Source organism: Neovison vison, chromosome 3 (genome assembly GCF_020171115.1).
Source record: "Neovison vison isolate M4711 chromosome 3, ASM_NN_V1, whole genome shotgun sequence".
Lineage (NCBI taxonomy): Eukaryota > Metazoa > Chordata > Mammalia > Carnivora > Mustelidae > Neogale > Neogale vison.
This window is the reverse complement of record NC_058093.1, coordinates 228,391,553-228,414,240: the sequence shown is the minus strand read 5'-3', so window position 1 is coordinate 228,414,240 and position 22,688 is coordinate 228,391,553. Positions and strand designations below refer to the sequence as shown.

Below are 22,688 nucleotides of genomic sequence, written 5' to 3'. Positions count from 1 at the left end.
CGCAAACTCATCCCTCTGGCTCAAGGAGGGGTGAAGCTCAGATGTTGGGCTGTTGAGTGACATGGCCAGGCAGTTGTCCCCGTAAGGTGCTAGATGAGGACTGTTGTCATTGTAATAATCAGTAACACTTACTGAGTTTTGACTCTGGCTAGACCCTATTCTAAGCCCTTTGCATTTATTATGATTACAGGGGAGGTGTGAGAAGCATGCTTTCGTATTTTAGAGATTTGACATCTGGGGGTCTCCCTGACTCCAGGAGGGACTGCCCTTCTCCCCAGGGGCCAGCTCATTCCTCCAAATGGTAAATGACTCTCCTGCGAGGGCGTCTTTCATATGCAAACTAACCAATCCAAAGCCCCACCCCCACCTCCATCAGGCTTTCACTGGGGCCCAAATGCTCTACCCTGGATACCCCACACCCTAGAGTCCACTGCATTAGTCAAACCAGCCCATCTTAGCCTGCTTACCCTGCCTCACCGGTTCCTCCCTGAGGAAACCACACTGAAGTCTCCTGCCTGCATTTTCCTCTTGCTCCCTCTGCCTTCTGACCCTGGTGCTTTCCCTGTGTGGTATGATGTGCTACCCGCCTCCCCCGCAAACCCCCCCCCCCGCCCCGCTTTTGGAAATCATGAACAACAAACCGTCTTTCTAATGATCCTTGCTTCCTACTTGATTGCCCTCATCATACCCGAATCAAAGTAAGACCTACATTTTCAAACAGGAGGCACGATCATCATCCCCATTTTTCAGAAGAGGAAAACTGAGACTCCAGAAGCTTCTGTATCTTACCCAGGGCCACACAGCTGATAAGAGGTACAGGCAAAGCTGAATCCGTTTGATCTGACGACAGAATTGTAACCCTGGCCATTACGCTATGAGGAAACTATAATTGATCCTATTTCAGATTCCTCTGTGAGTGTAAGTGTAGGATTTGGGGCAGGGGGCAACCCTGCAGCTGACTGTTAGGGCCTTGGGAAGGAGGCGCAAAACAGACTGCAGGCAAGGGCTCATGCAGAGGGGGAAGGGAGCCTAGCAGGAGCCTGGGTGCAGGTGCCTTACAGGCGTTTTCTTGCTGGATCCTCAGTGTCTGTCATGCTGGGTTTATTATCTTTTATTTACGGTTGAGGGAAATAGGGCTTTTTGTGGTGAAATGACTCTGAGGTCCTAAACCCTCCAACTCCGGGTTAGGATGTCCCAGGGTGGCTCCCAGATCCACCCCGGATTACCATAAGACAAGTCAGTCACTGAGCTGCCTGGGGCCTGTCCCCTCCTCTGTCAGTCGGGTGCCTGTCAAGATTTCAGGAGACAGCACCCACAAAAACCTAAACACGGTGCTCCACAGGCTTTTAAAAGTCCAGTTTTGTTCTAAGTCATGCCTAAGCATGATGTTCCCAAGCAACGAGAGGCACCTAATTGACAGGAAACCAAGAGCGCCAGGTCCCCCAGAATTCAGCAGTGTCAGGAATAAAAGCCTCATTAAAACTTCCTTTCAAACCCAACTTCCAAGAGAAACTCACACTAAGAGAAAAATAAATTGCTAAAGATTAAAACTCCAGTGGAAAACCAATTACTTATTTTGGTGCATTTGTTAATTACATTCTTGTTTCTTTTGCTAAATTTATACTACAATATATACCAACTTAATTACTGCAGCTTGGTTTCAGATAACAGTATCTAACTAGATAAAGTTTTGGGCGTACACTAATCAAGGCAAACGACATCTAAAGGGGTCCGAGGGATGAATGTCTAGAATCCTGATGTGCCCGCAAACGTGCCCCACCCCTCCTCCCTGAGCTTTACAGAGAAGACATAGTGGGGGTACTTTTCCATGGAGGACGGTCTCTCTAACATCTCTTGGTGGTGCTAAGTCTAATTGGACACACCTGTAGGGCTGCACTTTGCCAAACAGCTTGCCCAACCTTGTCTCTGTTTGTAACCAGCCATCTTTGCAACCGCTCCAGTGGATAGGGTAAGGCAAAGATCAGCATGGTTATTTGAGGGATGGGAGCCTAGGAGCCTTCCAGGATGCACCCTCTTGGAGCCCTCATCCTGCACCTCGGGGCTGAGTCCTGCGCCTTCTATCTGTCTCTACACTTGCAAAGACATCCCATTCTCTCTCATGAGTGCAGTTTCTCTCTCTTTGTGGAGTAGCCCTAAACTCTGAGAAGCCCTTAAACAGCTGAGAAGCCACAACTCCAGTTGTGTAGATACAGCTGCCTTCTGGTTGGTTCCATTGGCCATCTCCAATGTAGCCCAGACCCACTGTGTCCAAGACGGCTTTCTTTGCCCTCTTAGCATAGCCTAGGTGTCCCCTCCAGGGTCTCTACCTTGGTGAATGACACTAATCTCTCCCAGTTGCCTAAGGTAGGTATCTGGGCACCATCCACATTCAACCCAACATCAGACCCCATCCTCCCCCCACCCTTCCCCATCCATTTCCAGGGTCCAAACCCACTGGCACAGATTTGGTAGAGAATGTCAGCCTCTCCCCCTGGATTGGTCACCCAGCCTCCTAATCTCATCCTTCTTCCCATTCTCTGCACAGAAGAATGATTATTCTGAAACTCAAGATATTATTACATTCCCCCAGTTTAGTAACCATCAATGGCTCCCCAGCGCTGTGAAGATGAAGTGAAAACTCCTTAACGCAGCCTCTTAGTCCCTGTAGGATTGATTCGATTTCCCATCCTAGTCTCTCCTGTTATCACCCCCAGCTCATATTTTCCTGCTTCTCCATCTCTCAGCTCCCTCCCCCTCCACTCCGCACATGTTTCTTCCTTGTGGGAAATTTGTATTCTATTACCCTAGGCCTCTTCACATGTTCCTTCTGTCTAGATACCTCACCCTACCCTCATCGGGCCCAGTTATATTCTACTGCTAATTTAGGTGCAAGAGTTACCTCCTCTGGGAAGCCCTCTCTGATCTCCCAGGCTGGGATTAGCTCCTCCTTTACTCCCCCAGTCCTGCTGAGGCCTTGTGTCAACAGCCATGTGAGGGGGTCCCCTTGGAAGTGGATCCTCAACCCATTTAGCTTTCAGATGAGACTGCAGCCCTAGCCAACATCTTGACCATAATCTCACGAAAGATCCCGAACCAGCTCAGAACCATTTGGCTAAGCATCCCCCCCACCCAACAAAACACACAAGAAAAGAAACTTGAGATCACAGATGTTGCTCTAAGTTCTCAAGTTTTGGATAATCTGTTAATGCTAGGCGTTCCACACGTATTGCTTCAGCAAATAAATGAATGGGTCAAGTGACTTGCCACTGTCACGTAATCAATTAGAAACCCGGCATATTAAGGTTTGCTAGAGTCCCTGTTTCTACTACACCCTACTTGGATACCCCCATCTCATCCAGAAAACTGACCACCTAGGCCCCAGCAGGTAAGGTGCCCCATCTCTTCCAAAAGAAGAGAAGGAAGGGTTGGACATTGTCCCTCTGCCTGGGCTGGGGCTCCCCACGGCCAGCATGGGCCACCTACCCTAGTGCAAAGACATCTGAGTGCTTGGAGAAGGGGAGCTTGTCCTCTTCTGTGTCGGGAGACAGCTGGCGGATGATCTCTGGTGCCAGGTGGCAGAGCCAGCCGTTCTGGATGCGTAGCTTGTCCTCCCGCCTGGAGATGCAAAACACAGAGTGAGCCCGCTTCCCAGCCCAGGGAGGACCAGACCCCCAGCACCGACCCCAAGCCTCTGGACCACTTCCACTGGCTTTCTCACATCTCCTGCAACTAGGCACTGCCTGCCCTTGTACTTGAGGCCAAGCCCCAGCAAAAAAGAGGCAAGGAAGTCTGGTCTGGAGGGAGATACTCGACGCCCAAACCATCCTCAGGTCCCTCTCCCTCTGAGGCATCCCCTCCTGCATATTCATTCCTCCCATACAGCTGAGTCTTGTTATTCATGGCAGTTATGTTGTATAAAGTCTCTGCAAAGAGAGAATTAGCAAATACAGAATCCTGGCTCCGAGAGGAAATATGTATTCACGCACACACCTCACATCGGGTATATCTTAAATCCTAAAAACAGCTCATTCTAGTATATTCTATTTTCATTATTTTAAGGAAGAGAAAACAAGGCTCAGAAGCATTGAGCAATGTGTCTGGGGCGGCCCCACAATCACGTGCCAGAATTGCAAAACTCTGTCCCACTGGCCCCAAGGCCCAGGGCTTCCTGCACCGCACGGCCCCCTCCTGTCTCTGTTCCCAGGTCTTCTCTACCCGCTGGTCCTCTCTGTATGAGAGCTCAAGCAAGAATGAAGGGCATCCCCTTGTCTGACCTCAGCTGGGAACACATACACCAGGTGATGCAAACTTTCACCACTCTGTGCATGGCCGGGAATGACTGCGAAGTTGCCGTATTGATTTGGGGGTGCAAAGAGGTTGAAGTGAGTAGGCAAATTCGCAAATGTGGAATCCACGAATAATGAGGATTCACTGGATTTCTGGAGAACTGCTATGCCTAAGCTCTCTGGTTTTGGCACCGGGAACACAGAAGTGATGGAAATGTGCAAGGTCTGTGCCCTCCTGGAGCCTGTGCTTTGGTAGGAGAAGGGGGTGACAAATGAATTCAATAAATAGGAAAAATACAGACAATGATAAGCATTATATGAAAAAACTTAACAGGGGAATGTGTCAAAGATAAGAGGAATCTCACTTTAGATAAAATTGTATCTGGAAAAAAAATTTATCTGTATTTATCTTCACGTGGTAAGACTTATAGTTAAGTACAGAGTTTTCCATTTGGGACTGAAATCTGAGCAGATCTCCTACAAGGCTTCCACTGACTCAAGACTCCCAGGAAGGGGCCAGTTAGTTACTACAGGGAGAGGGGGCAGTGATGGGGAATGGGGATGGATATCTCCAACCATCGGGAGTGAGATCATGATGGCCCAGAGCCTCCAGAATGTGGAGAGCTGGGGCTGGCTGGATTCTCCAGTTCCCCTAGGGTGGCTTCTGAGTCATGTCAGGTACGATGCGCTGCTCCCTCAATTGCACCCATTCATATCCTGTGACCATGACTCCTGCCCTATCTGAATATCTTCTAGAGCAGCACTATCTCATAGAACTTTCCGTGATGATGGAAATGTTCTCTGCCTGTGCTATCCAATATGGCAGCCATGAGCCGTCATGGCCATTGGGCACTTGAAATCCAGCTAGTATAACTGAAGAATTAAAGTTTTAATTTAAATTTAATCAGAGTTAATATTTGGGATGCCTGGATGGCTCAGTTGGTTAAGCAACAGCCTTCAGCTCAGGTCGTGATCTCAGGGTCCTGGGATCAAGTCCCACATTGGGCTCCTTGCCCAGCAGAGAGCATGCTTCTCCCTCTGCCTGCTCTGCCTGCTGCTCCCCTGCTTGTTCTCTCCCTCTCTTTGACAAATAAATAAATGAAATCTTAAAAAAAAAGTTAAAATGACATAGTCTTATGTGGCTGGGGGTTATTGGACAGCACAACTCTCAAATATTATTTACTACAAATGGTTTTTTTTTTTTTCATTTACTTCTTACCATGACCATACATAGGAACTAGAATAGATGATGCTTATTAACATCATCCCTAAAGTTATCTTGTGGACCACACGGGGAAAGAAAGAACCCAGAAAAGAGAGGTCTCAGGAGTCTGGGGGTTGGATCATTCTTTATGGTGGGGGCCTGTTCTGACCAGCATCCCTGACCTCTCCCCACTGGATACCAGTCTTCCCTCCTCCCCTGTTGTGACAACTAAAGAGGTCTCCAGACATTACAAATATCCTGGCAGGGGACGGGGACAGAAGAGCCCCAGCTGAGAATCACTGTTCTCATTTATATAGAAAATAAGGAAATGGTCCAAATGTCAGTCTTTTAGCATCAGTAACATAGGACTTGTTACACAGCAGACCCAAATCCACTGGAAAGCCCTGAGTTGGCAGGGCCGTGTGAATTCTTGCTTCTAGAACTGGGGATGCCTTCAGGAACTTAAGGGCCTATCTGCTGCTTACTAGCCATGTGACCCTGAGCATGCCCGAGTCTCCACTTTCCCACCTGCACAATGGGCTCATTAATCTCACACGAAGCTGACGCAGGGCTGTGTCAGCTGCCAGGGTCTCAGGATTACTAGACAGAATTATTACCTATGGATATATTTACATCTTGAGGATTCAGAGATGGAGTTGAGACTATAGCCCAAGGTAAGAACATCATGTAAGAAGGTAGGGCCATGGCCTGAGCCAGCGGACACTCTCCAGGTACAGCCAGGTTAAGGGAGGGGGCTGCGGTGAGATGGGGTGCCGCTGCCAAAAGAGAGAGCACCCCACTTCTGATGGCTTTCTGACCGCCCCTGCTGCCTATTCTGGACTTGATGGCTAAATGTCAGAGGTTTGCAATTGCTGGCTGTGCCGGGAGGAGGGATGCTGGCCACTCCCCAGCTATCAGCCCAGGGTGAGAGGGGGCACACACCCGGGAGGGGGCTGGATGCCAGGCCTGGCCCAGACCCTCTGGGATGTTCCCTTGGCAATGGGCCCACCGGTGAAAACTCAAATCATCGTCATTACGGTTATTATTATGATTAATAACAGCCTGCAGGGCGCTGGCATGATAGTGCTGGCGTGGAAAATGGTACCTTCTCTCGATGACAATGGCAGCACAGCTGTGTGCTTGCAATATTGGGGACCGGCTCGGGGGGAAGCTCCGGGGTGGGTCTGGATGTTCAGGACATGCTCACTTCACTGGGTAACCCCTACCCCTGCCCAGGCCCAGCCGACCTCCCCCTGCTGGGAATCCAGCCCTGTGAATGCCCCAGGCTCTAACTCGGGGAGGAGGAGAGAGGTAGGACAGCCAGTAGCCTCTGCTGAGTGCCTCCTGTGCACCAGGTTATCCAACACACTGCATCTCAACAAGCACTATGGGATGGATAAGATCCTGTTCTGTGGATGAGGACACAGAGCTTCAAAACACTTAAGCGATCTGCCCAAAGCTGCAGAAGTAACAAGTGATCCCCAAAACTCCCAACCACAATTTTCCAGCAGTTCCTGGGGAAACAGCACCCTTAGGGAGCAAAGTGAAATCCTACATGAAAACTAAGCTCTACATATAACTACAGCAGGAAACACTGAACCACCAGAGGAGATCCCTGATGGGGACTCGTGGGAAACCAAGAAATGTGGATTTCTTCTAGGAGAGGTCGCTGAGAGCTCCTTGGCCTCTCCCAACACTGCCCGTGTTTGTGTTGAGGACCAGGCTGGGCAGGGGCAGGAGTGGGGGAGTACCGGCTGGAAAATGAGGCCAGCAGCCACCTTGCCCTTGACTTGAACTTTCTTCCCCGGTTGACACTGGGTCTCTGTGAATGAGGTAAAGGAAAGGAGGCTCACGTCATTCCTTCCTTTCTTCCTCCTTACCCTGGGGCTTTAGAAAAGCGAGAACCAGAAGGGAGAAAATCAGAGGTCTTGCCCTCCTTTTCTCCACCAGCAGGAGAATTCTCTGCCAAGGACGAAGGGGGGAGGGGGAGGGTATGTGGACATGCCTCTGGGTTGGAGGAATCGGATTTTTGGTGTTTTGTTTTTTGTTTTTTTTTAAAGAGCCTTGAAGCAGGTTCACGAAAGCATCTGCTGGGCCTCTTTTTATCTGGACACAGATACTCGAGTTCGTAGTGATGTTACCAACTGCTTCCTCTGCCCCTTGGCCCGTGTGATGGATGAATGGACCTGTGGACGTGTGTGCGCATGCGCGCCTTGCAACTCCTGTGTCCGCAAACCCACTTCTAAGTGCTGCTGGGGAGACGGGCGGAAGAAGGAACATGGTTCAGCCCTCCTGACTTTCTCATCTGAGGGCCTTATCGATAGTTTTGGGGACGCCGTGAAATCTTTTGGGGTGGAGTCAAGAAACTTAAGCTTCTGTTGCGCTTTCTGTATCTAGATCAGAAAGCAGCTAGATCAAGTGTTGCTGGTTTGGGGATGCTCTTAGATCGAACGTATGATGTAGCACAAACAAAATTCACCTTGGGGGGCCCTGGGGTGGACCTCAAAGAGATCAGTACTGCACAGCAGCTGAAACTGAAGTAAAAGGAGAGCGTGGGCTGCCATCCGGAGGAGGTTCGGGCAAGTTATAAAAGGCGTGATTAGAGAAAACCTGTAGGATTTCGAAGTGTGTGTGTGTGTGTGTGTGTGTGCCGCGCCTGCACATGGCTCGTGTCCACACTCCAAATTAAAAGTCAGGGAGGGCCGACCTCCTGAATCATGGGATGTTTATTTGGAATCAAGCTGTTTCTCCTGGTCAACTCTAGGCAGCTTGCCCTCGGGTGAGCGGCTCCTGAGAGTTAATTACTTAAAGATGGTTAATGATTCTCCTGGGTGACACCAGGGGAGGTATATGCAAATCTATAGTAATTACAGCAGCTCAGCAGCAGCTACTCTGTGCGGTGTGCCCCGTGCTCTGGGCACTGCTGTTGGATCCTTGATTGTGTTCTTTTGGCCCCACGAGGATCCCACGGACATAGGCGTGATGACATCGTCATTTTTTCTTGCAGGCATGGAAACCGATGTTTGGGGAGGTTTCGGGAGTATAACTAAGTCTAGTGATTAAGGGGCAGAGTCCAGGGTGGGGGCCTCAGGTGGGTCTGACTTTAAATCCCTCAGTACTCTTGCTGCATAAAATGGATCAATTCATAAGAAAACTTCGAGCAAGGACTGTTGAGGGATTCCAACTTTCAGGTGGGTCCTCGGGGCAAAGGGGGAATCTTCCAGTTAAATACAAGGTCAAAGGCTTTCAAGCATTCAGGGATGCTCTGTGCCCAATAATGCCCGTGCATGGGAAGAGCACCACTTGAGAGAGAGCCTCCCCCAGGGACTCACGACTTGCTCTAGCATCAGCAAGAGCCTAGCTACCCAATTCAGCGACCTCAGGCCCTACACCCAGTCTTGGTCACTGATGCCATTTGGGTGGCAGACTTCCTGTCCCCCGACAGTCATCAGCCAAGAACTCTGCTGGGCCCTTGCCCCGCCACTCACCTGCCAGCCTGCAGGACCCCAGAAATGCTGAAGAGCCCAAAGTCCGTGATCACCACTTTGCCGTTGTCATAGAAGACATTCTTTGACTTGAGGTCCTTGTGAAGGATCCCCTTGGCGTGGAGGTAGCCCATGCCCTGCAGGGAGCAAGGAGATGGGAATTTTCAGGGAACACCTGAGCGGTCGCTGCTGCTACTACTCTGGCTTGGGCTCACCGTCCTTGCCTTTCCTACAACTGTGCCCCAAACAGCCGCAATTCCGGGGACCCCAACGCAGAGGCTCAGAGGCAGGGTAAGAGAAGTCACGGCGAGTGGGAACAGGATGGGTCCCCAAGACACACATCTGCCACTACCCTCAGACCCCCGCCAAACTGCTCCCACCTAGCTCTTCTACCTCCTGAAGAAGAAACAAAGAAAGCTGTCCCTAGTGGGGGGGGGGGGGAGTGAAGACAAAAACCGAGAAGAGGTCCCCAAAGAAAGGAATTCCATTCACCACCTCCCTGCACTTCCTTTTTAAAACATAACTTCTCTGCAGAAGATGTGTTTTATATCCTCTTAACCCGTATCAGTGCAGAAACCCCTGCCTTCCTCCAGGGATGGATCACGAGCCAGTGATCAAGACCACAGAGGGGAGAGTCTCGTGGAGGTCTCGATCAAGGGTGAGTCTCTAGATTTTTGGTTTTTCGCCTTTATGAGCAGTCACATTTTATCTCTTCTAACAGCTTAGTCCTGACACTTCCAATGGGAACTCAAAGCCCCAGTCAACTGACTAATGAGGCACCTGCCAGAAAACACAGGATGTTCCAGTTTGTTTTAATCCCAAACAACTTGCAACAATTGGATGTTTTCCCCAGCAGCTGCGGAGAGAGATGGCGTGTGCTCATGGGGATTCAAGCATCGGAGGGGTAAGGGATTCTAGCCGCACAAACTTCCCTGGGTCCCCACGATGGGCCCAATTATCATGATGATGAGGCAACAGATGGCAGCCAAACATCGGGGGACCAACCCTAATGTGGTATCCGGGCAAAACCCCTCCTCACCTACAGTCTGGTATTTTTCAGATCGAGTCTAATTTTTTTTTTTTAACCCAGACTGTTGCTCTGAAGCCAGACCATGCATCTCGGGAGGGAGCCCCAGACCCTACGGTACCTTCACAATTTCTTGGGCAATCTGCCTCGTTTTGTTGACATCCAAGACGATTTTGGCGTCCCGCACCACAGAATAGAGCGTCCGTCCCTTACACAGGCTGGAAAGCAAAAGGACGAAAGAAACGATCAGCAGTTGTTCAAAGGCGAGTGACCCACAATGGTGGCTGGATGGGACAAGTGTGACGGCAGGTGCCACCAGTTTGCCTATGGGATACCGAGCCTGTAACTGGACCTCAGATCTGGCTCTAGGATGCAGATCGGGGCGGGGGGCACGTTCTGTCACAACACGCCCACCCTGGCACCGAGGTGCCTGCAGAAGCTAACCCAGTCCAGAGGGCAGGCTCGCCACGTTCCATCTGTCCCAGACTTGCACAGAAGGAGAGCCATGCATAAACCAACAACTTCTGGGGTCCTCAGACAGCACTCAGACAGCACTCTGCCAGCCACTTGTCGCAGCTGCTCCCGCTCGCCCGAAGCTGCTGAGGGACAGTGATAAAACCCCAGCAAAGTGGTGGCTCACGTCCACCAAGTACCATCGGCCAACGATGCATTCAAGCCTTCATACGGCGGCGTGTCAACACCGGTACTCCTCCCCCCACGCCAGATGCCTGTTAAGATGGAGGGCCTCACTTTTTCAGCCTCACTGAGTTCATTGCAAGGACCAGTGGTGTAAGATAAATGACAAGATGACAGAGGACGTTCATGCAGTGACGGTCACCCCTCCCCGTTTAGTTGCCTGCATACCCCTCCGTCTGTCCCTCCCGCAGTGAGCTCAGTTCCTGGCACACACACACGCAGCGGGCCCTCAGTACATGGTCACGGAACGGGTGAGGGGATGAATGATCTCTAGATTCACCACCACATTCCCAGCCCCTGGCACCACTTCTGGCTCACGGCATCGGTGTTGGCTGAAGGAGGAAGGGATGGTATTAGGAAAGTTCATGTTCCATCTTGTGTCAAAATAATGGCTTGAATTTTTCTTTTAATCTAGGTCTTCATCGCTAAAAGACTCGTAGTCCTTCCTTTAGTATTTTTCAAGCCCTTGTTACATGCTGGACTTAACTGAGATCGTGTGCTTGGAGCTAGAACTGTTGGCAGAGGGACCTCAGTTTGGATCCCAGCTGTGCTCTTTACTGTGTGCCTTTGGGTGGGTTACTTAACCCCTCTGGGCTTTGGTTTCCACAGCTATCAAAGAGAACACCTACCTTGTAGAGTCACTATGAGGACTGAATGAGAAGAGGCCAGGGAAATGCCTGGCACCTGGTGGAAAGGGGAGCACAACGGTTGGAACAGGGGCCTAGTCAAACTCTGTGGGTTAGAATCCTGACTTGTCGGTTAGTGGCTGTGTGACCCCAGGCAGGTGAGTTAACCTCTCTGAGCCTCATTTTCATGATCTGTAAAATGGGGTCAATAGTTCCTGCCTTACAAGATTGTTAAGGAGACTCACATGGAATCAGGTGTGTAAAGGGACGGGCATCTCTCCATGCCTGACATATGTTAAGTGTTGGCTGTTAGGAGAAGTAGTAAATGATCAGTAAAATGGCAAAGGCACACACACCCTTGTGCAAATATGTATTATATATTAATACACACATCACATCTGTTTGTCCAGCTATTATATTCCTGCCGATATACCTAGCTATGTATCCACTCATCCACCCATATATCCGTCCAAAATGCTACCCATGATCTTTGACTAAGATTCATTTCTTCACTTCCTTACGGTGAGATGCTCAGGGAAGCGGACTCCCAGGGAGTCTGATTCACCTGTCCAAGGTCGCCCAGGAAGCTGGCAGGAGGCAGCCATGGTGACTCAAGGTTGTCCCCTGCTGTTGCTGTCCTAGGGAAACATTTGCTATGGCTTCTGCGGGAGAGGGGGAGGGAGTGGGCTGTGCAGACAATTAAACCATACTGACATTTAAATATTGGGGATGGTGGAGACCGTGGGCGGATTTCCTCCCCTGGATACTCAGTTCTTGAATAGTCACCTACACTCATTACAGGCCAGAGCGCAGAAAAGACCGTCCCCACCGCATATGGCAGAACAGATCACCGCACCAGGCTCCTAGACTTCCAGACTTTCCTTCCTAGGGTGGCCGCAAACAAGTCACAGGCTTCAAATATCCATCCCATCTTCTTTCTCTGCTCACATCTTCCTCTCCAAGAGCAGCTGCTGAAACCTCTGCTTCTCACTACCCTGTGGTTTCTGGGGCTGGTGGAGAAACCATCAGCCACTGGTGGGATGTAAATTTGTACAATCACAGCCTGGCACGGCTACCAAAGTGAAATATACAAATACCCCCCCACATCGGCATTCTCTCCTCTAAGTAGGTACGCAACAGGCATGTATACTTGTGTTCACCCATGGATCTGCCAGAATGCACTGCCGTGTGAACAGCAACCCATTCATAATAGCCCCACTCTGGAGCTAATCCAAATGTTCCTCAACAGAAAGATGGATAGACTGTGATAAAGCCATGTAACAATATAACAATATAGGTCTCTACTATACTATGTAACAATAAGCTGCTGCTAATGTCAAAGAACACAAGATGGACCTGCGTGCAAGAAGTCAGTGTAGTGGTGACCCTTGGGGGCACGTACAGTTCTGTTTGACTGGAGGGCTGATACGGGAGTGTGAATATAGTGGAACTTCATCAGGTTGTGTTCTTAGGATCTTGACACTTTGCTTTATAGTATACTTTTAAAAGTTTGCTTTAAACAAATCGGCAAGTTTGCACAATACATAGGTGTTGAAATTTACAAGAAAATCTAAACCAACACTGGTACCGCAGGCATCCACTTTTTTTTTTTTTTTAAGATATTGCTTTTTCATTCATGAGAGAGAGGCAGAAGGAGAAGCAGGTTCCCCACTGAGCAGAGAGTCAATGTAGGTCTCCATCCTAGGACCCTGGGATCATGACCTGAGCTGAAGGCAGATGCTTAACAGACTGAGCCCCCCAGGTATCTACTTTAAAGCTCGTTACACAGTTCCGAGAGGAATTCTCTGCAGAGGAACTGGGGGCTCCCAGCTTGGCTGTGCCTGCCAGGTGTATTGGGAGCCCAGTCAGAGAGCAGGTGCAGGGAGAAGGTTGAGGTCTGAGCATGAGCAGGCATCAGGCAAGTGTCCAGGGTGGCTGAGGCTCAGATACCCCAGGCAAGTCAGTCCAAGTATCTTTGGCAACTGCTCTGGCCTTGGGGTTTCTGTGGCTAACAGCAGTGCCCAAAAAGCCACTTGCAGGGTGGGAGGTGGAGAAGGGAACAGAGGAGAGGATGAAGGTTTACTGAGCATATGTGTGGGACCTGAGTCACCTTCACAAATCCTCAGAGCACCCCCGCAGGGTCCACACTATTGCTCTATTCCTGCAGATGAGGCTATGGAGATCCAGAGGGGTGGAGGACCTGCTCACAGACACACAGACATACAGACAGACATGGTGTCAGCCTGTTCCTGACATTTTTCTCATCTCCTCCATGGTGTGGATGCCCAGTTACGAGACATGATTTTGGGGCCACTTAAGAGACACACAGGCTAGGGAATCCAAATCTGACTCTCCCATTTACTACTTGCTGGGTGACCTTGGGAAGTGACTTTGACCTCCGTTTCCTCACCTGTAAAACGGGGGTATTGGAACACCACCAGCTAACGTGCATGAGCCTTTTCTAGGTGCCAGCTGCCAGCCTAGGCCCAAGAGCCCCACATGGATGGTTATTCTTGCTGTAGTCCATGGATTCTAATACGTCCATTTCCTTGAAATTTAACATCTCCAGAAGCAGAATGTGTCTTATTCATGAACAGGTAACAGTTGTTACTTCTTTCTTTATACTCCATGAACACATGGTGTTGACAGCATCTTGGACTTCCTGAAGTCTTGGATCAGTCACATTTTACAAATAAGGAAACTGAGGCTCAGAGAGGTTCAGCGGAGCTGGAATTTGAACCCAGGCAGCCTGGCTCTAGAGCTTAGGCTCTTAACACCCATCTTTTTTTTTTTTTTTTAATTTTACCTATTTATTTGACAGAGAGAGAGATCACTAGTAGGCAGAGGCAGGCAGAGAGGGAGGGGGAAGTAGGCTGCCTGCTGAGCAGAAAGCCCAATATGGGGCTCAATCCCAGGACCCTAAGATCATGACCTGAGCCAAAGGCAGAGGCTTTAACCCACTGAGCCACCCAGGCGCCCCTAACCCTCATCTTTTGCTCCATAACTTTTTCTGAGACTCCAGCACATCGCACGCCCTCAGTAAATGGTGTCATAATGTCACTACCATGACAATGAGGATGAATGAGCCCGCTGGCCTTGATGGCCGTCAGCTGGAGGTTAGGTGAAGGTGTTTTAGTGGCTTAAGGATGTGTTTAGTACTCCTTTAGGTTCTGGGGCAGTAAACACGTGCGCGCATGTGCGTGAACACACACACACACACACACACACACACACACACACACACACCCCACCCTGGAATCTTTCTATCTCTGCAAAATGACCACATTTTTCCAAGAAGAACAAGGACTGGAAATTTCCCACTTTATCTGCAGGCTGATAGAGAGGTCTCTCTAGCCCTGACCCCAGGCAATTCATATAATACTCATTCATATAATTCTGACCTTTGGCCCCTGTCTCAAGTGAGAAGCTTTGTTGTAAACCAGCATAAAAGAGGATTACCAGAAACAACGAGATAAATCCGCCTAGAGGGCTTATCTAGGACCTCTGTCCAAACTGGCTACTTTCTGCCAAAACAGTGACTGGGAGAGAAATCCAGACGCCTTGGGGCAGCCAATTCCCTTCCCTCCTCCAAACCCCTCAGCACCAAGCAGGACCCAGGCCTGTGTGAATGAATGAGGGGTGGGAGGGAGGGGAGTGTGGCTTTCAGGTATGCCTGGTCTTAAACTGAAATGTACTAGACTGTTCTAGACTGGGATACCCACTTCTCCTCCTACAGTTATACCTGCTAAAACCTCAGAGGTGTTAAAGTATGAGGCCACTGGTTCACAAACTGGAAGGTGCTTCTTAAAACAAAGATGACTGGTCCCACCCTGAGAAATCCTGACTCTGGCTGGGGGTCTGGGCTGGGACCCAGAGAACTGGCATTTCTAACAAGTTTCCAGGCCATGTTCATGCTGGTGGTCTAGGAACCCCACTTTGAGAACCACCACTCAAATCCAATCTCACTTGACTAGGGCCAGAGAGAGTAACGTTCACAAACTATTTAGTGAGTATGGCACTGTGGGCATGGTAGTATTTTAGGGGTAGGTGGTACTATTCTCAGTGTGCACAAGACAGGCATGGTCCTTCATCTCATGGGACTGACTGGCCAGGGGAGACATCAGGCAGTAAATAAGCAGACAGGCAAATAGAGGAGATGTTCAAAGAGGCCCAAGTGCTAAGGGGAAAATAAATTGATTTATTGGACAGCGAGTGCTGGGGCTGGGGGCCTCTTTAGCTAGGATGGTTAGGGTAAGCCCCTCAGGATGACCTTCATGCCAAGAGCTAAATGAAGAAAGAAGGCAGCCATGTGAAAATCTAGAGGAAGAGAGTTCCAGGCTGAGGGACCAGCCAGTGCAAAGGCCCTGAGGTAGAACCAAGCCTGCTACACTTGAGTAATATAGCAATGGCCCTACAGTGGGGCTCTAGAGAATACCTCCCGGGGCGAGCCCCCCTCAAGTATCGATCTTCCAAATGGAAGAAACAGTTGGGTGGAAACATTCCTTAGCTCTGCCTGATCTGAGAGACCCAGGGCAGTTGGTTTCAAAGTCAGCTGTTATTTTTAAAACACTCTATTCTGTCAGAATGGATTTACAACCCTTTGGTTGTTCACTTACTTCTAAGCATTCCCCACCTCTCAAAACTCTAAACCCACTTAATTGCCCCTCCCCTTCCCCCCCACTTTCCCTTGAGCAAATAAATCACACTTCAAGCGACAAGATGTGTGTTCTGTCGAATTCCAGCCACAGGCAGGCTTTTAACTTCCAAGTTGTTCATGAATCTAACACTGAAGATATTAAACCTCGGGACTTGGGGGCTTTCTAATAAAAAATGCCAGGTTCACTTCCTATTAAAAAGGGGGAAATGCCAGAAAGCGAGTGAGAAGTGTTAGCTGTTTGCCACCAGCTTAACACAACATGCATCCGGGAAATGAAGAGTTACAGAGTTCCATTTAGTAAGAGGTTGGTGGCAGAAGGCTCAAGTCCCAGCCAGACAAAGAGGGTGGTGGCCGGCCAGGCATTGGAGGATGCAAAGCAGGAGCCTAGCGGCTCAGGAAAGCAGGGCTTACATTTTGCTAATGCAAACCCTTCCAGCCTTTGATACTGCTGCAAACCTGGAGAAGTGGGGAGGGACAAGGTAAGCTTGGACCCTCTCTTACTGGATTTTTCTCTCCAGGACTGGATGTAGTTCTGCTATGTGCAGAGGCCAAAGGCTGCCTGGTCTGGGCCCTTCAGAGTACAGAGACAGGGCTGTGCCAATTAGAATTCCTGCCCCTGACCCTGACCTCATGCTTCTGGGCATCTGGTGACATTCTGCCCTCTGTGGTCTGGGCTCTACAAGGGAAGGAGTGCTCCACGGGAAAAGGCAGCCTGCTGGGCAAACATGAGCCTTCAGCTCACTACAGGCAGAACTTCCAGGAAATGGTAGCCCAGCTGGGCCTCTGCCTCCAATCACATTGTGTGGTCCAGCTGCCATCCGAGACCTGTTCTTCTTGACCTTGTCCAAAGACGTCCCAGGACATGATCCTTCCTAACTCTGCAGCATAGTTTTTTATCATCCCCTAAAGGTCAGACTGTGCATCTCATGGCAATCATTCCAGAACCACCTCAAGATCTTTGCCAGATCGACCACCTTCCTTTACTTATCACTTGCTAGTAGTTTCTTTTGGATGCACTGCCTTGAAAAAAAATAAGTGTATTTTAAAAAAACTTTTATCATGACCTGTATTGCGAGGTGGAAAGTCAGCTGAAGAGGGCTGGGCCGTTTGAGGGGGTTCTTCAGAGCTCCTGGGTGCACCCCTGCAGCACACAGCTGGCCAGGCCCAGGGGAGGAGCTCCAGAAATGCTCCGGGAATGAGTGAATGAACGAACACATGGTCCGACCCCCTTCCTTCTTCCCATCACCCACTGGTGCTGGAGGAGAGCTGTATTGGGCACCAGGGCAGAACTTTCTGAAGCAGACTATGAGCCAAGCCAGAGCCAGTCAGCGACAAAGCTGCCTTCTCCCTGTCTGTGCAAGGTACCAAAAGACCACACTGACCACCGGCCCTGCCTTCTGGGGCTGGATACCCAAACATATCCGTTCTTGTGCTCCCTGACCAGAAACACTTTTTTTTTTTTTTAAAGCTGAATGGTAAACTGAATTATCATTTTTAAAATGTATACGAATACCACCTAATTTATATGCATTAAAAAACCAAGAGGACAGATTCCAAGGTGTCAGCATGGTTATATCTAGGTAGCGGGATTAAGAGCTTTACAAGGTTGTGGTTTTTTCCCCCTTGCAGCTTATCTCACTTTTCTAATTTTTCTCCCAATAAACACATGGTACTTTTGTTAAATGAGAGAAAAGGAAAAAAAAATGGCTTCTCTGAGTCAGAATGCCATGAAACCAGACGTACGTTCATCCTCTAGACAGTTTGGAAAATACTGAGCTGGCCACGGACTAAAATGAGGAGAAGGATGGTGTGAACCGTATCCACGGCCCGAGCAGCTCAGCCTTGGCCCTGCTCAGAAGGCTGTCGGGCTGTGATTCGTTCAATGCAGGAAGGGTTTTTTGAGCCTTGTCCTCTGCAAAGGGGTCCGCACCTGCTGGGCACACAGCCTGTGACTGTTCTTACCTGAAAGCCCCAGTGGTATTCTCTCTCTGGAAAAGCTCAACCCCTAAGGAAGAAGGCAGAGTCAACGATCTGAGTTTTTAAAGTAACTGTGTGTCCCGTAAGAGGAGAAGGGGCAGACACCATGAGGTATGCATCACCCCACGAATGGCTGTGTCCTTTCTGCCCACGGGGCCCTAGGGCCCAAGCGGGTGGAGGGAGATGGGAAGATGGGGAAAGGAAACAGCAGGGGGACGGGAGAATGCTATCTTCCCAGGAGACAGACCTCAGGGCGGCACCTACCTGGCCATGATGTAAGGGAACATGTATAGAAAATTCTAGAATTCAGGTTATAGACTTGCATTACAGATGACTGGTCCACCTCCTTCATGGAAGAAATGGGGACACAGAGGAAAATGGAATTTCCCAAGATGAGGGCTTCAAGTGGCACAGCCAGGCTTGAACCCTCAGATCTGCCCGAGGCTAAATTCTGTGTTTGTAGCCCCAGAGCCAAGCTGCTTCCTAAGAATCAAGAATACCATTCGCTGAGAACCTTCCCAAAAGCGCTCTGCTAAGTATTTGACAGGAATGATCTTAACTACAACTGACTCTTTAATGACACAGGGGTTAGGGACATCGACCCCTGACACAGCTGAAAATCCTCATGTAACTCTTGACTCCCCAAAACCTAACTGACCAGAAAGCTCATGGGTCACATAAAGTCGATTAACACATATTTTGTATGCTGTATGTATTATATACATATTCTCATGATAAGGTAAGTTAGAGGGGCACCTGGGTGGCTCAGTCGGTTAAGTGTCTGCGTTCTGCTCAGGTCAGGATCCCAGGGTTCTGGGATGGAGCCCCGTGTCGGGCTCTCTGCTCAGTGAGGAGCCTGCTTCTCCCTCTCCCTCTGCCTGCCGCTCCTTCCATTTGTGCTCTCTCTGTCAAATACATAATTTTTTTTTTTTTTAGGTAAGCTAGAGAAAAGGCATTGAGAGACCCACAAAGAAAACACATGTGCTGTACTCTATTTCTAGATACAAGTCTGTATATAAGTGAATTTGTGCGATTCAAACCCATGTCATTGAAGGGTCACCTAGAGATGCACTCCCAACCTCAACCTTATTAGGGAAGTACCACTCCTATTTCAGATAGGAAAACTGAGACTCAGTGAGTCAAGTCACCTGCTAGGCTCGTGCAGAGGACACCTGCAAAGCAGAACTAGCTACCCCCCATCTGTCTGCCACCAGCATCTTGTTCTTAGCCACTGAACTGCATGGCCTCTTTGGGAAGTAGAAAGAACAGGACAGAGGGAAGAGGGAACCGACACTGTCCAAGCTCCCGAGACAAGCCTCACCAGAGCCCTGTGGGAGAACTGTTCGTCTTCCCACTTTCTGGATGAGGAACCAAAGCCTCAAGGGAATGAAAGACTTGCCCGGGATTCTTCACGGCCAGGACATGGCACAGGATCTGGGTCCCGTCTGCCCGAAGCTCCCTTTCCACCGCCTCTCCCTTTCTTGAGAATGGGATGTCCCAGCACACACCCAGTGAGCTCACTGTTGGCAGGGCTCTAGGTCAGGGGTTCACAGAGAGTTTGGGAGACCATAGACACACGGGCTTGGGAGAGTAAATACCCAGTAAATGCTGCTTTGTGGGAACATAGTGACACCCTTGTTTGCGCACTGTTCTATAGATGCTTTTCTGCTTAAATGGCAGAGTTGAGTACCCATCACAGAGACCATATGGCAAAACTAAGAATATTTACTTTCTGAAAATAATAAACGTTAAAACAAAAAAACTTTTTAAATTCACCGTCTGGCACTTTACAGAAAAGATTTGTTCACCCTTGTTCTAAGAAACTGGAATGGGTCAACAGAAATCGGGCCACTAGAACTAGACAGAGTTGAACAAACCTGACTCATTCTCCTTTTGCATTGGGAACTCGGTGCGGTCAAGGTCAAGCGTATTTTCCACTCATTCAACCATTCACCCGTCCGTGCGTGTGAGCCTACGCTCCCACACTAGGTGTGGGGCTACTGAGTCTGGACGGCAAGGCAGACACCATACAAGAATGTCCCCGAGTGTCACAGGTGCAGGGATGGAGCTCTGCTCGGGGTTCAGTTGGGCTGATGAGGAAGAAGGAAGGAGAACCGGAGAACACACACACAGCCCAGGAACTTACATGCCAGCCCATGTGACACAGCAGTGGCAACAGGCTCCAGCGGAAGACACACCTGGGTCCGATGTGCCGGGACTCAAACATGGATGCGCATGTCAAGTCAGGGCCCTGGAATGTATATTTGAGTCTCCTGTGGCTTCTTCTCCATAATCCCTGCCTGAATCCTCCGACCTTCCCAGGGGACCCCCGGGGCGCTAGATGAGCCGGACCAGTGTTCTTCTGAGCGCGGCAAATCCCAAATTGCTTTACAGATCACCGGTTTGCATAGGGTGACCACGGAGGAAATCACTGATCCCTTGCCGCCGCACAGTGGGTCCTGCCACTGAATCAAGAGCCACAGGCATGACATACGTCCGTGCATACCCACATGTATGCATGTATAGTCTTGTTTCTATGGGAATCAGTGCCCCCTCCACGTGCATAGTCTGAGGTCCTCATGAGTACACGTGTATATACATGTGAGTGAATCTGTGTGTGTGCGTGTGTGCATGTGCGTGTGGGTGCGTGGAGGCAGGACACACGTGCATGCATAGTTAGGTCTGTGATCCGTGTATGTGTGTGCGGGCATCTGGACATTTATGTGCATGTCTGTGTTATCGCCGGGTGTGTTTCTGAGGCCGGTGTCGGAGACAGCCCTGCAGGGATGGCCTTGCCAACCTCAGAACTGGCCACGGCCTCTCCTGCCGCTCAGAAGGCGCTCTGTGTCTGCATGTCCCTCGGCCTTTGAAATGCTCCAGTAAAAACATGGCTTCTTGGTCTGAAAGACGGAAGTCCTGGTTGCGAGGGGCTGGCGACTGAAGAGGGTGGGGGTAGGGAGTGACTGTGGGCAAAGAGCCTACAGTTAGATGTGGGGACAGCTGCACAACTTTGCAAATATACTAAAAACCACTGAGCTGTATGGATCCTGTCAATGAGCAAATTTAAGGAGATACGGAAATACAATCAATACAGTTGTTCCAAAAAGAAAGAAAATTAGAAGTTTACAAAAAATCCCCACTTATTTCTTGCTGCTGCTTTGGACGAGGGGTAAAGGAGCCCCGGTGTGGGGAAGAGGAAAACCCCCTGATTTCACAGAGCAGTCTATCAGGGAAGGAGCCCTCCAACCCCAATTTCTACAACCTCACGCCTCTGCCAGCCTGACAGCGAAGAGCACTGTGTCCTTTGCACTGGAAGCTCTTTAGATAAAGGCAGAACAGCGAGGGGATCGGAGACAGGCTGGGCGAGCAGCACTGCTGGAGCGACGACTCGGGCAGAAATGAACTTGAGCTACCATTTCAGGACGCCAAGAGGGACGGAGACGGATCTAGAGACCGGGGAATGCACTGGGTGTAAGCATTCCTTTTGCGGGTGGCAACAGCAGAAGAGAATGGAGGGGACAGAGAACGCATCAGAGAGGCAAGAGCATCTTGTGGCTAGGACCTCAGAACTTGCAGGTGGGCAGAATGGAGTTCCACGTCCAGCCCGGGTGCTCTTATCTTTTTAAAGATTATTTATTTTATTTGAGAGAGAGAGAGAGAAAGGAGGAGGAGGAGAGAGGAAGGAGAAAAGAATCCACACTCTGCACTGAGCACAGAGCCCAAAGCAGGGCTCAATCTCACGACCCTGAGATCACGACCTCAGCTGAAACCAAGAGTCAGATGCTCAACCAACGGGGCCACCCAGGTGTCCCGGGTCTGGGTGCTCTTAAGCTTTTGGGCACATCACTTAAAAGAAATGCAGATGGACAAGCCAGACTCTGCCTCACAGGTCTGGGGGGATTAAATTAAAGAATGTGCAGGGAAGAGACACTTCATGTGTTCTCCGAAGTCTGTTCGGCGTTGCTCCCTCCAAGCCCCATGTGAGACCACACTGCCCGGTCTCTCTGCAGTGAGGCATCACCAGCTGACTGCTTGGGGCCTGTGAAACGTGACACCTGTCACTTTCTGGTTGGGATGCGGAGAAGCCCATCTATTATCTCTCTTTAGATGATAGGATAGCGCCACCGTCTGCAATATCCTAGACCGCTGAGGGACTGTGTGGAAGGGAGCCCTCCGGCAGCATTGCCCAAACTAGAGCACACCCTACGTGACTGAGAGGTGAACTTTCTGAGTAAGTTGTCAGGGTTGACTGTCCCTGTAGCACAAGTCTATCCTCTCCTGACCAGAGCTCCCGGTTCATAGGTAATAGGCAGGAGGCAGAGGTTTGCAGGTATAGGGATTGAGTGAATCAGGGTTTCCCAGGACACAGGATGGCCACCACCAGCCTCATACAGTACTGAATCACATAGCCACAGCATGAGTGAGGGCTTAAGACGGGCACGAAAGAGACAACAGCAACATGAAAAACAGGAGACTCTGGCCAGGGTCACCCCTGCGCAGGAAACATCACCGGGGAAAACCGGTCTCTGCTTTGGAAGCTGCGTTCTTCTTGGTGCCGAAGGAACAAGGTTCTCTTCCAAATGCCCACAGATGCCTCCATCTGTACGTAACTGGGTAGGCGACTGGTTTCAAAGAAGCAGAGGCGAATGGGAATCTGTGCTCGCTGAGATTCAATTTCATGTTTTTGTTAATAGCGTTCTCCTGCTTCTCACAGATAGAAAGCAAGTCAC

At 49.9% G+C, this 22,688-nt stretch overlaps 1 protein-coding gene across 1 annotated transcript in view; it reads right to left on the bottom strand.

Moving 5' to 3' along the window:
* The window catches only part of KSR2 (kinase suppressor of ras 2), a 393,208-nt gene that overhangs the window by 2,991 nt on the left and 367,529 nt on the right, over window positions 1-22,688 (bottom strand). Inside the window, exons 15-17 of the mRNA XM_044244186.1 lie at window positions 10,124-10,220; window positions 8,979-9,112; window positions 3,484-3,615 (exon numbers count right to left, since the gene is read on the bottom strand). Coding sequence (XP_044100121.1) covers window positions 3,484-3,615; window positions 8,979-9,112; window positions 10,124-10,220 — 363 coding nt within the window. The remainder of the gene's footprint in view (window positions 1-3,483; window positions 3,616-8,978; window positions 9,113-10,123; window positions 10,221-22,688) is intronic.